The following is a 15,834-nucleotide window of genomic DNA, read 5'->3' on the forward strand; positions in this document are numbered from 1 at the left end:
ATATCTTAGTAAGTGTTACGTACTTCAATTCTTTTTAGAGAAAAAACAAAAATAGATCTAACCATATTTATTAAGTATACCGTTTAGTAGGCAATATGTTGAAATTGACATACATGATAATGCATATAATAACATATATTAACATTAGTATTTGATACACGCTTTACAAGGCAAATAAAAGCAAACAATTATTATTGAAAAATGACCTTCTAAGTGCTTTTAATAGCATATTAATTAAGTTATATATTGAGTGTGAAACGTCATTCTTGACAGCTTTCATTTGGTTTGTCCATAGATAGCCTTTGCTTGTGAGCTTGAGAGGGTTGTTTGACATCAGTTGCCAATCCAATGGCTTGAAGAAACAATATAACATACCAACCAATGTCAACTTCCCACCATTCAATCCCCACCCTTGCTGAATATTCAAACGCATGATGATTATTGTGCCAACTTTCTCCAAATGACAGCAAACTAATCCACCTGAGAAAATGCGACAAGAATCAAACATTCATGATAAATTGTAATATATATACAACTTTCTAAGATACAAGATTTAGTACTGCCTTCATTACTGCTAAACGAATATGGTATTCAATAATCACCCACCTCTATCAGTTTACCTAGTTCGATTGCGTATATGTCTTATTCTTTGAATGTTAAATGACTTGTGAAAGGTATGTATCAGTTCAAATAGTAAAATTGTCTTGAGTTTTTTTTTTAATAGATTAGATACTTTAATTATTAATTTAAGTCTCGTTTGATAATCATATTGACTTCTATTTATAATAAATATTTGAAGTTCTTTTTTTTTTCGAATTAGATATCTTTTAATTACAAAGAGTTAAGAGAAGCTCACTATAAAATTACATAAGCTTTCTAATTAAGCACGAGAGTTTTTCAAAACTAAATTTATAAACCACAACCATTCCTATCATTTAATTTTTATAGTTTAGTAATAATAAGAAAAATTAATCTTTAATTAATTTATCAACTCAACACATCTAATGATATTTTTTACGGTATATAGAGTATATAGAGATTAAATCGTTACAAAGTGTAAAATATATAAGACTTAAATTGTTACTTAAATCACTAATAATTATTTTAATTTTTAAAATAAAGAAGCTCAATCATTAATTATAAATTCAAATTTAGGTACTAAGATGTTACTTTTTCAAAGATCAAAGATTAAAAGTTATTCAAACCTAAAGAATGCTCCAAGTTGAACTATAATAATGATTCAAAACTATTTTGATCATCTTTCATTTGACAATGAGGTAATAAATGACAAGAATTCACAATAAAGCACTTACCAATTATTTCTAGTGGAATCATTAGTGTTCCATTGTTTCTTTCCCCATGAATGACAAATTGAATTAACCATAAAGGATACATTCATGAACATTGAAGACCTCACACACTGCAGAACAAATAGAGATCATATCAATATATATATATATCAGACGACCTTTATATACAAAAAATTTAATATATTTATGCATGTTTTGGAGAGAGATTTTATTTACCATTCCCCATAGAAAAAAAGGTGTTCCTCCAACAGCGTAGAGAAGGACTCCAAGAGCAATAGGATGAAGTAAGTATGTATCACGAATAAATCTATAAAATGCATCATTCTCCATATCAGCAACATTATTTGGACTTCCATATTTCGTAACCAAGGAAAAGGCACCTCTTTCTTTATCTTTATAATCAATAAAGTACTCTGGACAGACTTTATTTGTTAAAGTAATGATATCAATGGTCCACATGACATAACTAAACCAAAATCCTTGAACAGGACTATGTGGATCTCTTTCGGTATCTGTATATTGATGATGATATCTATGTGTGCTCACCCAATCAATTGGATCACCCTACAATTAGAAAAAAAAATATATGTTTAAAGTAAACTTAAGTAAAAAGAACCCAACAACATGATACGAAACTTATTTCAATTTTTTAGATTATAGATTTCAATTATGGAATACAAGATTCGAGAAAATAACATTAAGATATATTATAGTTGACAAAAAAATGTATAAGATATATAATACTTTTTTTTTTTTTTGTACTTTTAGTTTTACTTTATTTTGGTTCTTGTATTTTGAAAATATTAATTTGTTGGTTTTTATACTTCCAAAAAGTGGTGTCCACCAAGCGAAGATACTTAAAATAAACATAAAGGTGCTAAAAGGGTGTTGGAGATGCTATGGTGCACCTACTGACCCAACTCGTATCCTTTTCGAAAAAAATACTTTCAAAAAGTGATCATATTTAGTCCTTTGGAGGTTCACTTTTTAAAAAACCATCAAGGAATAAAATAAACAAAAGTCGAAAGAATTAGGCTAAAAGATCAATGAAGATTATTAAAGTACTAGAGCGAAAAGAACCAAAGCGCTAGAATTATAGGGATAAAAATAGTATTTAAACCCTATATAGTTTTGATATTTCTAACATGCTTGAGAAAGGTTTCCCCACTCTCTTCATCTTCTCTCCAATAAAGGATTTTCTACCTCATTTAGGATAGGTCCCTTCGAAGTAAATGAACATATACTAATCTCAATGTTAAATAATCTAAACAATTCTAATTTTTAATTCAAAATAAAAATAGATTTAAACAAAATAGCAAGACAAGCAATAGTTCAAAAAAGTCAAACCTGAACTGCGTGAACTCCGCAATATGCAAATACGTATTCAAGCCATTTTGGAAGTTTGAAACTTTTATGGGAAAGATTTCTATGATAAGAAATACTTATTCCAAAGAGACCCGTAAGAATATATAATATAAACGCAACCCAAAATGCACTCCAATTGAAATAAAAGGGTGCAAAAATACATGGGATATGAAAAGATAGAATGAGAGATGCTGTAAATATGTCTCTCTTGGCCCATTTTCTCCTCCCAAATGGCATTGGACGAACCTTCCCCATTTCCTTTGATTCTTCTTTTAATGTATCCATTAGGAGAGCACCTTGATATCTAGCTCAACCCCAATCACTCATCTCTTACTTCTAACATCTATATATTTATAGTGCTTTCTTAGTACCAACCAACCTAATAATTATTTTACATGTATGTGAGTGTATATATATATTATAGAACAATTGTTTTCCACGTTGGGAGTAAATAAATACAATTCTAGTCAACTCATTACACATCATCCATTCCATGTGTAATTATTATCCTAGAATGTCTAGTTGGTATACATCTTTATATATAAGTTTAATTAACCAACAAATCATCCATATGGTATTGGAGACTATGCTTTCTAACAAAAAAGATATAGGAGATTGATTATAGTTTAATAAATGGGTTGTGGAAAAATAATTTAAAACTTGTTTTCCAGAATAAAAGGAAAATTTTGGAATTAATATAAGAATAGGAAGATTGGAAGTATAAATTTATTAGTGATTAAAACCACGCAATTAAGTTATTTCGGTTTGACTTGTTAAAAGATTCCTAGATAATATAGTAATGACGATGATATATATGCACTTTAAATCAAACATTTTTTTATTACCATGAGGCAACATTTTCTAACTCCAAATATTAATTTAATCTGAATAAATTACAAAGAAGTTTAAATTTATGTATAAGTTCAAATGAACAAGATTAAATTTATGTATAGGTCTAATATTGATTTGACGTTGCGAGAGTATATAGTTTTATCATAGAATATTAGACTATATACGTAAATTTAATCTTGTTCATTTAAACTAATTTTTGAATTATAAAAAACCAATTTTGATTAGAAAAGTAAAATAAAATCTGAATTTGAAATCAAATCCACATAAAATTTTGATAAGAAAATTAAAAATTTGATATAAAGAAAATATATACAGGTGTAATTATATATTTAGGTTTTTAAATATATTTATTTCTATTTTTAAATAAAATCGAATATTAGAGAGACCCAAATTTTAAATAAAAAAGATTCATGGAAATGATATCAAATACTCAAAGTCCATGTGAATGATATCAAATGCATTCAAAATTTACATGTGACGTATATTCTTTTAATGATATCAAAAACTACATATTTGATTTAGACGTGAAATCTAAATTTAAATGTGAATAGTCTACTACCAATCTTAGATTGGTAGGATATTTCTGCTCTTTCTAGATTTAAATCATTGCTTTTTATTAACTATTGTGTCAGTTCTATTGCTATTAGTCTAAATTCTTTTTAATTTTCTTGTCTTGTTTGGTTTGCTTCTAGCCCTTTGACTGTTATTTTTGTTGGGCCTCGTCCTTGCTTCTCATGTATCTCTTTCTTATATTAGTGAAGCGGAAATTATGAGAGTGCTATGAGGTATCTACTTAGTAGAGATGTCCAGGTGTAACTATTGATCCATCATATCTTTTAAAAAAAAAAAAATGAATAGTTTGTACCAAATTCTATAAATTTAATTATTTTTAATGGATTCAATGGAAAATTACATAATTCTATATCCAATCACTAGAAAGGGCAAAAAGAAGAACCGAATGTTTCTCTCCCATAATCTCTCTTAGATAGTACTAGTAAGAAAACACGTGACATGAAATTTGAAATTTTAATTTGAAGTTAAATAAGGTTTCATAAAGTGGTAGATCCATGCAACAGGGCACGTGCCACCTTCAAATTATCAGTTTTTTGTACTTTTAATAGCAAAAAATTGTACATGCGGTTCATTGGTATGGGAGAACACTTGAACACACAGGGTCTTGTGTTCCAATCTCACTAATACGGAATATTATAAAAGTGTGTATCAAGGAGATCCAATGTGGTGATGTGGTTTGGTCCCATGTGTAAGGTCTGAAAAGTTATATATATTTCTTTATTGGGAGTTCTATTGAATTGGGGGTTAAGTAGATTTTACTCCTTGAGCATTGTTTACATTCTGCTTTTCATTTTTATTTTAAAACATTTAAATGGATATCAATCCAATGGGAGCTATGAAAAGCAGTTTAGCGTCTTTTTTATTCCTTCAGAACTACCCAGAAAACAAACCTTAACACAGAGTCAATCTCATCACAAGAGCCTCAATGCCAGTCATACAGTTATGTTATAGGACAGAATTCGATAATAATCAAGTCAATGCTTAATTGGATAAAATAGTATATGAAGACAGGTAGGAAGCAAGAAAGGATAGAACTAGAAGTGGCTTAGCTTGTGCAGTTGTGCTATGCATAAGACATCTAGATTGGCTTGGCAGGGTAAGAGCAGCCGCGCCCTTGACTCCATTCCTCCTACCTGCTAGAGACACGGCTTGAAGCAGTTTAGCGCCTTTAGCAGGTAGATGTGCGCATGAGGAATACTTTCCTTTTTGCTATATCCTTATTTTTTCATCACATCCTTCGGTTACAAAAACCAAATCGCAAGACTTCTAAATTTGTAAACACCTTTCAAAAATACACAAGGAAGAGTGTCTACCTCGTCTTTTTAAAATATACATGCAACTATTCATCTCAAAACCAATTAGTTACGAGATGAAACATCATGTTTATCTAATATGGATATCCAATATTTAAACCTAATCGGTGTATAATGAAAAGTTCAAAAAGACAACATATCTTAAAGAAACCTATTAAAATCACGTATTGAAGAATTAGTGAGTCATTACATGCAATAATAGATCTTTAAAAAACATACAAATTATTCCTCTCATGACCTATTAGTTAGTTTTAAGATGAAACATCATTTTTTACCTTATTATATGCGACGATCCAACCTTCGAGTAACAGATATTATTTACGAAAGTCAAAATATTCAATTTTTATTTTTTTTAATTACAAATAGTTTTAAATATCCAAAATTTTCCATTGTATATTTTTAAAACTACAATATCTTATTCTTCATAAATCCTATACCCCTAATACATGAATATTATATATAGTTGGAGATTACATCTAATTCAAACAATAATTATACGGCATGCATGATTATATATTTCAGTATAATAAAGCATCATTTTAGAAAGTCTTCAATTGATGTGCTCTAGTTTCATCCTTTGCTTGTGGCTTTGAGTTGGCAATTTGACATCTGTGGCCACTCCAATTGCTTTAAGGAACATAATAACATACCAAGCAAAGTCAAGTTGCCACCATTCAAGTCCATACCTGGCTGAATACTCGAATGCATGGTGGTTGTTATGCCAACCTTCTCCAAAAGTAAGGAGACTCACCCACCTAAAATTAACCAAAAATATATATGTATATGCTCTCTCTTTTAAGATATTAGAAGAAGAGATAAATAGATGCATTGACACGTCTTAATTAGGTTTGACGCCTCTTTAAGTATTTGAATTATCTTTCAATGGTTTTTTATCAAGCAAAAATATTCTTTATTTTTTGACAAGATACTAGAGGGAAAAAGAATTTGCATGTGCATTCAGACTTCTCAACTTAGATGACACTTCTTAAGCTCCATCATCATGCTCCCGAGCCAAAAGCGCTTTCATTAATCATCATCCAATTTTTTATGCAATGTATAATAATCATCTTCCAAAGTTGGAAAGAAGGCACAAAAGAATTTACCAATTATTTCTGGATAAATCAGTAGTATTCCATTGTTTCTTTCCCCATTTATGACATACTGAATTAACCATAAATATTGCATGATATGACATTACAATCCTCACACACTGCATCAAAAGGTACGGTAAAAGTTAGGGTCAATACAAATATATATTTCCTAAAATACAGGAGAGATTTCCCATAAACTAGGGTTATAATTTCCAATTATCTATGTATTTTGACATTAATTATCATGTTGATGAAGACAATAAAAATAAATAATAAGATCTATTGTATGCAAGATAGAATTTAAAAGAACAAAAAACAAAAACAATGTGATAACTAGTGAAATGTTATTTTACCATTCCCCATAAAACAAAAGGAAGTCCTCCAACCATATAGAGCAAGACTGCCAAAGCAATTGGATGAAGAAGATACGTTTTATGAATAAACGTATAGAATATTTGTTTCTCCAAGTCCTTAACATTATCTGGTCTCTCATGCTTCGTTACCAATGCGAACAAGTATTTTTTTGTTTCTTTGAACAAGTATTTTTTTGTTTCTTTGGACTCATTGAAGTACTTACCACAAACCTTCTTAGTCAAATTGTAGGAATCCAAAACCCAAGTGATATGACTAAACCAAAATCCTTGATTACTATCATGAGGATCGTTGTCAGTATCAACAAATTGATGGTGACATCTGTGCGTACTTACCCAATCAATTGGATCACCCTAAAAAATGCAAACGCAAAGTTTCAAAATAGAAAAAGATATACGGTTATGAAATTATCAAAACAAAAAAAAAGGTAAAAACTAACTAAATCAATATATAATGTATATATTATAGGTTGTTTACTAATAAAGGATAATTTTATTTTAGAGAGAAATATGAGTTCATTATACGTAGTCAATCATAAATCACATCAACACAACTAAAAATTAGGTTTCAAGGCATTCTCACGTATACTTTGGTATGATTTAACAAGATGAATATATAATAATATTTAAAAGAAGTGAAGTATAAGATTATTCTATCTTGTTAAAAGAAAAATGTAAGGTTATCGAATATGAAACCTGAAATGCCTGAACTCCACAATAAGAAAATAAATACTCAAGCCATTTAGGAAGCTTGAAACTCTTATGCGAAAGATTTCTATGATACGAAATAGTGATGCCGAAAAGACCAGTAATGCTATATAAGACAACGGCAACCCAAAATGCACTCCAAGTAAAGTGAAATGGGGCAAAAATACAGAGTGCATGAAGAAAGAAAAGAAGACATGCAATGGTTTTGTCAATATTGGTCCATTCTCTCCTCGTTGGTGACATTATAGGCTTCACCATTTCATTTAGTTCTTGTTTTGACATGTCCATTACAAATTAAGTGTGTTTTCTTATAATTTAGGTTATTTCACCATTTTCACCAACATGTATTATATATAGTGCATTTTATGTCTCATTATAATAACTCATTTAAGCCTCTTCCAATTACCAAAATTCAACAAATTCTTAAATTAATTAGTATGATCAGCATGTTGCAGGTATTAGTCATTAATAATGATCCTGACTATTTTAGTAGCCAGGCTTAAAGTTTGATTACTCAAATATTCAACAAAAAGATCAAGGATGTCCATTTGTGATTGGATAATTTATTGTGTAGAAAATAAGTAACAACTAATTAATTAAGGCCCCTAATTGTATTTAAATTTGAATTGATTATTGTAATTAATAATGCATTAAATAATTGATAGATAGTCAAATTTTATTAACATGGAAAATACAGCTACCATATTAGTAATCTATATTTTAAAAGTTTATTTGAAATATATAGTGGTTATATTATATGTATTATAATGGGCACTTCTCTTTTCTTTAGTCTCATCTTTTAGGATGTCCATAGCCAATCTTTCCTTGTGACTCTGAGAAGGTAATTTTACATCAGTGGCCACCCCAACTGCTTGAAGAACATAATAACATATATACCAACTAAAGTCAATTTGCCACCATTCTAGTCCATGTCTAGCTGAATCTTATATTCCAAAGGATGGTGGTTATTGTGCCAACCATCTCCAAATGAAAAGAAAACTTAACCACCTAAGAGCAGGGGGGAAAACAAAATACGATTCTCTAAGTAAAAGAAAAAAGAAAAAGATAAAATTGGACTTCTGATTTCTTTTTCCTTTTTGGTTTATTCCAATAAAATATAAAATATCGATGGTAATGTATAAACGAGAGTTAGTCTATAAATGCACATTCAATATAATAATTGAATTCCATTTATCAAGTTATTGAATACTACAATCATTATGAAATTTAATTCTAGAGTGTAGGCTCATTAGTCAAATAAATTTGTCTGTCACCCAATCATATAAACTATTGTTTTTCAAAAAAATATTAAATAGATCCCTCTAAGATATTTTCAAAAATAATACATAAATCAAAATATTTACAAAAATATAGCAAAAATAGATACAATAAAATTATCCTAACTCTTTTTATATTACAGAATATTTATTACAAAAAGTTATTGTTTTACTTTTTTTCTTTTCTTTTTTTCTTTTTATTATTATTATTATTATTTTTTTCAAAAGCCAACAATAAAAAATATCATGTTTGAGGGTGATCTTAAAATTGTTAAAATCATTTTTATCACGTATCATTAACTCTGAATCATGTCTTTAATTATTTAGAACCAATTCACATTAATATTTAATCTACTCTTTAAAATATAATTTCCATATATAATCAAAATTAATGTTGAAAGATAAAAAAAAATTGCATTAGAAGACAAAAAAAATTAGAAAAAAAACAACTCATAGCTTCACTTTTTTTGCATATTGCGAATACGACAAATATGACAAGTAATTAAATCTATCAGACAACTATCAAAGGGCTATAGTTATCAGAGAGTTATTCGCTCTTAAATTTGATACTTTTGCAATTTAAAAAATATAGTAATATGAGCTCTAATATTGTAATCTTTTTTTGCTATTTCTACAAATGGCCGATGATTAATAACATGTTTTGGAATATTTTTTAAAATAATTTTGATAATTTAAAAATCTATCAAATATTTCATTCCTTTTATTTGATTACGTAGAATAATAAAAAGGGAAACAAAACACATGGCCTATCAAGTATGCTTACCAATTATTTTGTAGAAAAATCAGATGTATTATATTCCACTATCGTGCTCCCCATCTATGGCCTATTGAATTAACCATAAACATTACAATATGTGTGAACATCGTGATCCCCACACACTACACGATGTGTCCAAACCCTTATCACATCAATCCATTTCTTTTCACTACCTTCATCTTTGCATAATTGATCTTTATTATATAGTTTTTGAATCATAGTTTGTTATATAATAAATAACTTTTGTAATAGAACTTTTGAAAAGTTACAAATATAATGTTTTGATCCATCTTCGGTAGAACATATAAATCCATCAATCATATTTTTGAATGTTTTATCTAAGAGATATACTAACATGTTAGTTTCCTATTCTGGAGAACTGATTTTTGGTATTAAGACTAATCCTTATAGTAGATTTGATATGGTCATTTAGTTCGAATTTAGGCAGAGAAATTTATCGGAAGACAAATATTAACATGTATGTATATGTTTCATGTAACATTTATACAATTATAACTCAACACGATTAATAACATTTTTTTCTTCTTTTAGAATTACTTAATGATTTTGTGTCGTCCTTAAACAAAATATTCATAAGTTTACATATATTTCTATGTAAAGGATCACTTTAGTCTTTGGAAGGCTTTCATATAAATTTTATCTCATCCATTGCCAACTTCTTCTTGTGGTCTTGTAAGGGTTCTTTAACATGAGTGGCCACTCCAATGGCTTGAAGAAACATAATAACATACCAACCAAAGTCAATTTCCCACCATTCAAGTCCATGTCTAGCTGAATATTCAAATGCATGGTGATTATTGTGCCAACCTTCCCCAAATCCAAGTAAACCCACCAACCTAAACACAACATGCAAGAGGTTATACAAAGCTATATATATATAACTAAGAAAAAATCTTAGATAATTTTTAGTCATATTAAATCAACATAGGATTTGACCCAAAAGCTTATTGGATCTTGTATTCCATAAACCATTTGTAACCTTATTTTTTAATTTCAATTAATGTTGATTTTCACTTGTAGGTTGTTATACATATTTTAATCAAATTCACAAGTAAGAAGAGCGTTAAACAATATAATATTAAATTAATTAATGTAATGAAAATTTTGGATAATCTTTCATTTCTAACTTAATAAAGGGCGAGAGGGAGAAAAAGAAAACTACCAATTGTTTGTTGACAAGTCGTTTGTTTTCCAAAGTCGTTTTCCCCATATATGACATACTGAATTCACCATAAATGTTATGTGTAAAACCACAACGATTCTTACGCCCTACACCACAAATAATTAATTTGATACATAATTTTTCTTATTTTTCTTTCCTGCAAAATAATCTAAAGATGACCGTTGAAATGTGCATTAACAAAATTAGCATTAAATAAAGCTTTTAACATGTACATTAAGAAATGTCTTATTTAACTTGGCAACTTATGAGTGTAACTCAACAAATTATGATATTATATGTGTTTGGAAAAGTCATCGAAGGTTTGGAAATTTTCTACTTTTTAACCCTAATTTTCTTTTTAACATGAAACCAACCTCTCTTTTTCTAAAAACTACTTTCTCATATTTAAAATAGAGAGCCCCACGTAGTAAAAACATTATTTTGTCTCCTCCTTCAATGCCTTCGATGTGTGTACATCTAGATTATCGTATTTGTTTAATAGTACTTTAAGATGTACTAACACTCAAGTTTTGGACAACCTCCTGAAACATGGATTTCTAAATTTCATACATCCTAATTTTATATTATTGTCCTTTTTATTTTACATTTAAACTAATACTTATTTTATGAAAAATCTTAAATTGTGATATAATATTTAGTTGAGAAAAATAACATGTAAAAATAATACAAATTATATTAATTTAAAAAAATCAATTTGATAAAAACGTATATGTTATAAGTTCAAATTATATCAAATTAATTATAATAAATAAATAATAGTAAGAGCGTGGAACATTATGTAAATTTAAGACATTCTCGAGTATAAATCTTAGGAAACAAATATAATAATCAAAATATTCGTACATATCTACAAAAATATTTCTAAAAAACAAACATGGTGATCTAAAGATGTCAAACATCTATAATTTTATATATCTACATAATTTCAGGCATCTAACATTAATATTTACATTTCCATAAAACAAACGATCCTGGTGCTATATTTAAATTGAATTTCAATATCAAAATTTGAAAGTTAAACGTTTTTCTCCGCAACATTAAATCTAAAAGTTACTCTCTTTTTTTTTTTTTTTAACTTTTTGAAGTTGTTTTTTCGCATCAAATTTGAAAATTATATTGCTTTTTCTAATAAAAAATTTAGTAATGTTAGAATGAGGAACTAATTTGGAATCAAGGACCAATATTGGTCATTGCTTCCAAAGCCCTTCATTCTAACATTACAATTTATTGTTTTTTTTAAAAAAAAAACAATGAAATTTCAAACCTTAATGGGAAAAAACAAATCTTACAAACCAAACAAAAAATAAAAAAATTGTGAGGAAAAGCATTAGCTCTCAAAATTTAATATTGGAATTCAATTTAAATAATACTAATAATAATAATAATAATAATGGAAAAGTTTGATGGAAAACCTGAAGTATTATTTTTATTACGTGGATTCATTCATTTTACTAAGAGACTTAAAATTGTGTTAGATAAATGTAGCATTAAAGGTATTGTATGAGTGGACAAAACACATTGTATTTTTACAAAAACTTAGTTTTGTAAAGTAAAAATATTTTTAAATTAAAAGTAATATTTAATTTCTCCTAAACTTTTATATATATCAACTAAACATATTAATGATTTAGATATACAAATGAGAAGAATTACAATTAATCAACATTTCTATTATATAAAAAGGCTAAATTATATATATGAAAAAATGTTCCAAAAAATTATACTTTGCATAAAAGACGGTTTTGGAGTTTCAAAAGTTTCAAAAATATCTTTAAACATAAAAAGATACTCATGTCGTTAGTTTTGGATAAAAATTGTTAAAGTTTTGTTTAAAAAACACCTTTAAATTTTAAAAGTTTAAAAACAAAATACCCTTAATAAAAGTTCAAGATTAAAATACCTTCATAGTGTTTGAACAGAAATTGATAATTTCTTGGGATCAATTTCTTTGAATTGTTTTAAAGTTTGAAAAGAACCAATTTTAAAAGAAATTATATATATTTCTTCATTTGTTTTCCTATAGATACTCTCATTTTTTTTTTAATTTTCTAATTCTTAGCTTAAACCATTTTTTTCAATAACCAAAATAAGAAACCAAAATTTTAGTTTAAAACATAAAATCCCGCAAAATTTCACAACATTACTTAAAATTAAAATATTTATAAATATATAACAAAATATTATAAATAGATCATGATAGCTGGACTATCATCTATGTCAACTATCATGATGCAGATAGACGCTAGTAGTGTCATGGTCTAGAGTAGATAGATTAATTGTGATATTTTTTAAATATTCATCATATATTTTTCTGTTATTTTTAAATATAACAAAATGAATCAAAATATTTACAAAATAACAAAGTATCATAGTTTATTTACGATGGACCACAGTAAACTATCATATGTATCTATTTGTATCATGATAGACAATAGGTATAATAGTCTATCATAAGTAGATTATGATATTTGATAATACTCGTAAGCATTTCAAAAGTTCTATCATTTCAAATAATTTTCCTTTTTTTATCTTTTTACCTATTTCTATTATATTATTCATTCATAACAGACTTTATTTATGTGGTTGGATCAATGGTTTAAACCATTCCTTATTCAACTCTTGGCTAACTGAAGGATAAATAGAGGTCCAACCTCATTATGATAAATGCTGGTTTTCGTCGACACGAATCCAACTGATATAATGTTACTTACCATCGACTAGGAGTTCAAAAAGGATTGGATACGTACTTCTCCATTGAAAAGAAAAAACCTCATTATGATAAATGCTTGTTTTTTTTGTTTGTATCACATAAAGAAAATGAAATTATTTAACCCTTGAATCATAGATCAGTGAATGAATATATCGAAAGAATATGAAAGATAAGAGAGAGTATATATTTTACCATTCCCCATATTAGGAAAGGAACTCCTCCCATTGCATATAGTAGGACTGCAAGAAGAAGCAGATGAAGAAAATATGTTTTGTGAAGAAACCTATAGAATGCTTGCTTCTCCAAGTCTCCAACATTTTCTGGTCTCCCTTGCTTCATGTACACCATAAACATGTTTCTTTCTAGCTTTTGACGATCAACAAAATATTTAGGACAAACTTTTTTAGTTAAAACATAGGAATTTACGAGCCAAGTAATGTGACTAAACCAAAATCCTTGAATAGGACTGTGAGGATCTTTTTCTGTATCGACAAATCGATGGTGGCATCTATGTGTACTCACCCAATCAATTGGATCGCCCTACAAAATTAGAAAGTCAAGACAGGTTAATTTTCTAATAAATAGATATGCTAAAACACTTTCGAAGTAATTTAGGCGTTGCTCGGTGGCATTTTTTTTTTGTTTTTTGTTCTTTTTTCGAGAAATTAAGTTTTATATATAAACTATTTTATCAACAAGTTTCTTTGTTTTGTTATCCATTTCTCTTTTTAAAAATAAAAAAGTTAAATTTGAAAAGTAAAAGAAAATAAAAGTAATTTTCGAAAAACTTATTTTTACTTTTAGAATTTAAGTAAAAGTTTTTACTACACACAAAGTAATTTTTCAAGGAATGTGTGAGAAAATTATAGTACCAATTAAATTTAGAAGAAAAATAACATATATTTCTAAAAAAAAAAAGTCTAAAAACAAAATTGTTAGAGAGCAAACCTGAAGCGCATGAACTCCACAATAAGCAAATAAGTATTCAAGCCATTTTGGAAGAATAAAACTTCGATGTGCTAGATTTCTATGATAAGAAATACTAATACCAAATAAACCTGTGATAACGTACAATACAAACGCAACCCAAAATGCACTCCAATTAAAATGAAAGGGTGCAAAAATACAAAGTATGTGTACAAAGAAGAGAGAACCAGCAATATCTCTATCAATCTTAGACCATTTTTTCTTCCTAAATGACCTTAGAGGCTTCACCATATCCTTTTGTTCTAGTTTTGATCCCTCCATTGGCAAGCCTTTGCTTAAGCTCAATGTTATTCCGTTTCCTCTATCATATGTATTTATACTACATTTTGAGTTTTGAAGGCTACGTAACTTAGTGCTCTTCCAACTAAAATTTTCAGCTAGCTCATTTATTGAAAGAAATATATCAACCACAAACTTTAGTTGATCTCCATGATTAATTTTAGCTTTTACTCTTCAGTTCTAAGAGGTTTTTAAGTTAACAAGTTGGGTTAGTTTTTTAGTTAACGAGTAAATCGAAAGATTCAAACATTTCATTTTTTAAGATGGAAGATGATCATGTGATCAATTACCCTAAGGTAAAAAGTGGTTTGTAGAATTCATTTATATATTTATATACTTTTATCGTGCGATAACTTCCATGCAAATTAAAGAACATTCAATGCCATTATTGTTACACTTTAATTCAGTTATTTCTATCCCCATATTTATTAGCTTAATTCAGTTATTTCTATCCCCATTTATTAGCTTGGACATAAACACAGAAAATTAAAGAAGACTTTCTTGTATAATATTGTGAGCCCTCATTATGAACAGAATTTTACTTTTACTGTTTTCTGTGTTTGGATGGCATCAAAAGTCCATAAAATTTAAATAAATATTGGATGCAATAAAATAAAATGGAGATCCAATCAACATTGATGAACCCAAAAGAAAAAATATTCAATAAAACCCAAGTAGATATTCAATCTATTTAGAATTTCATATTAGAAAAACTAAGCGAACTCAAGCTATATGATTTAGAAATAAAATCCCACACTATCAACTAATCTCCGCATATAAGAAAGAAAATGAAAGGCCAAGTTGGGGTATATATAGATGTATATCCATTTATTAGAGAAAGTTGTTATGATCCAATCTTTATTTGCATAGTCTAATTGTTACCCACAAGTTGTATTAACATCTTAATGAACTTTAAATAGATTAAAAAAACTTGGTTTCATATAATAGTGCATGAAATGTGCATCACGGGTACTAAAAAGGCGTCCACTTAGTAGAGATGTTCCGAATTCACTCCT

The 15,834-nt window shown here is 27.9% G+C and overlaps 3 protein-coding genes across 4 annotated transcripts; all 3 read right to left on the reverse strand.

Moving 5' to 3' along the window:
* Window positions 1–260: 260 nt before the first annotated feature.
* Window positions 261–2,930, reverse strand: LOC107990276 (palmitoyl-monogalactosyldiacylglycerol delta-7 desaturase, chloroplastic-like). The gene is made up of 5 exons (XM_051088136.1): window positions 2,658–2,930; window positions 1,723–1,874; window positions 1,527–1,659; window positions 1,314–1,420; window positions 261–480 (listed from the first exon to the last, which is right to left on the reverse strand). The coding sequence occupies exons 1-5, from the start codon at window positions 2,928–2,930 to the stop codon at window positions 261–263; spliced, it is 885 nt and encodes a 294-aa protein (XP_050944093.1).
* Window positions 2,931–5,809: 2,879 nt separating this feature from the next.
* LOC103494691 (palmitoyl-monogalactosyldiacylglycerol delta-7 desaturase, chloroplastic-like) lies at window positions 5,810–7,923 on the reverse strand. Of its 2 annotated transcripts, XM_051087411.1 has the most exons (5): window positions 7,572–7,923; window positions 7,082–7,229; window positions 6,858–6,985; window positions 6,517–6,623; window positions 5,849–6,168 (listed from the first exon to the last, which is right to left on the reverse strand). In XM_051087411.1, the coding sequence occupies exons 1-5, from the start codon at window positions 7,869–7,871 to the stop codon at window positions 5,964–5,966; spliced, it is 888 nt and encodes a 295-aa protein (XP_050943368.1). In that variant the 5' UTR covers window positions 7,872–7,923; the 3' UTR covers window positions 5,849–5,963. The 2 variants fall into 2 exon arrangements, with proteins under 2 accessions (XP_008454216.2, XP_050943368.1); XM_008455994.3 differs by having other exon boundaries at window positions 5,810–6,168; window positions 6,858–7,229.
* Window positions 7,924–10,091: 2,168 nt separating this feature from the next.
* LOC103494888 (palmitoyl-monogalactosyldiacylglycerol delta-7 desaturase, chloroplastic-like) lies at window positions 10,092–14,978 on the reverse strand. The gene is made up of 4 exons (XM_051087412.1): window positions 14,501–14,978; window positions 13,745–14,092; window positions 10,822–10,928; window positions 10,092–10,495 (listed from the first exon to the last, which is right to left on the reverse strand). The coding sequence occupies exons 1-4, from the start codon at window positions 14,798–14,800 to the stop codon at window positions 10,285–10,287; spliced, it is 966 nt and encodes a 321-aa protein (XP_050943369.1). The 5' UTR covers window positions 14,801–14,978; the 3' UTR covers window positions 10,092–10,284.
* Window positions 14,979–15,834: the final 856 nt, after the last annotated feature.

Source organism: Cucumis melo, chromosome 7, assembly GCF_025177605.1.
Source record: "Cucumis melo cultivar AY chromosome 7, USDA_Cmelo_AY_1.0, whole genome shotgun sequence".
Lineage (NCBI taxonomy): Eukaryota > Viridiplantae > Streptophyta > Magnoliopsida > Cucurbitales > Cucurbitaceae > Cucumis > Cucumis melo.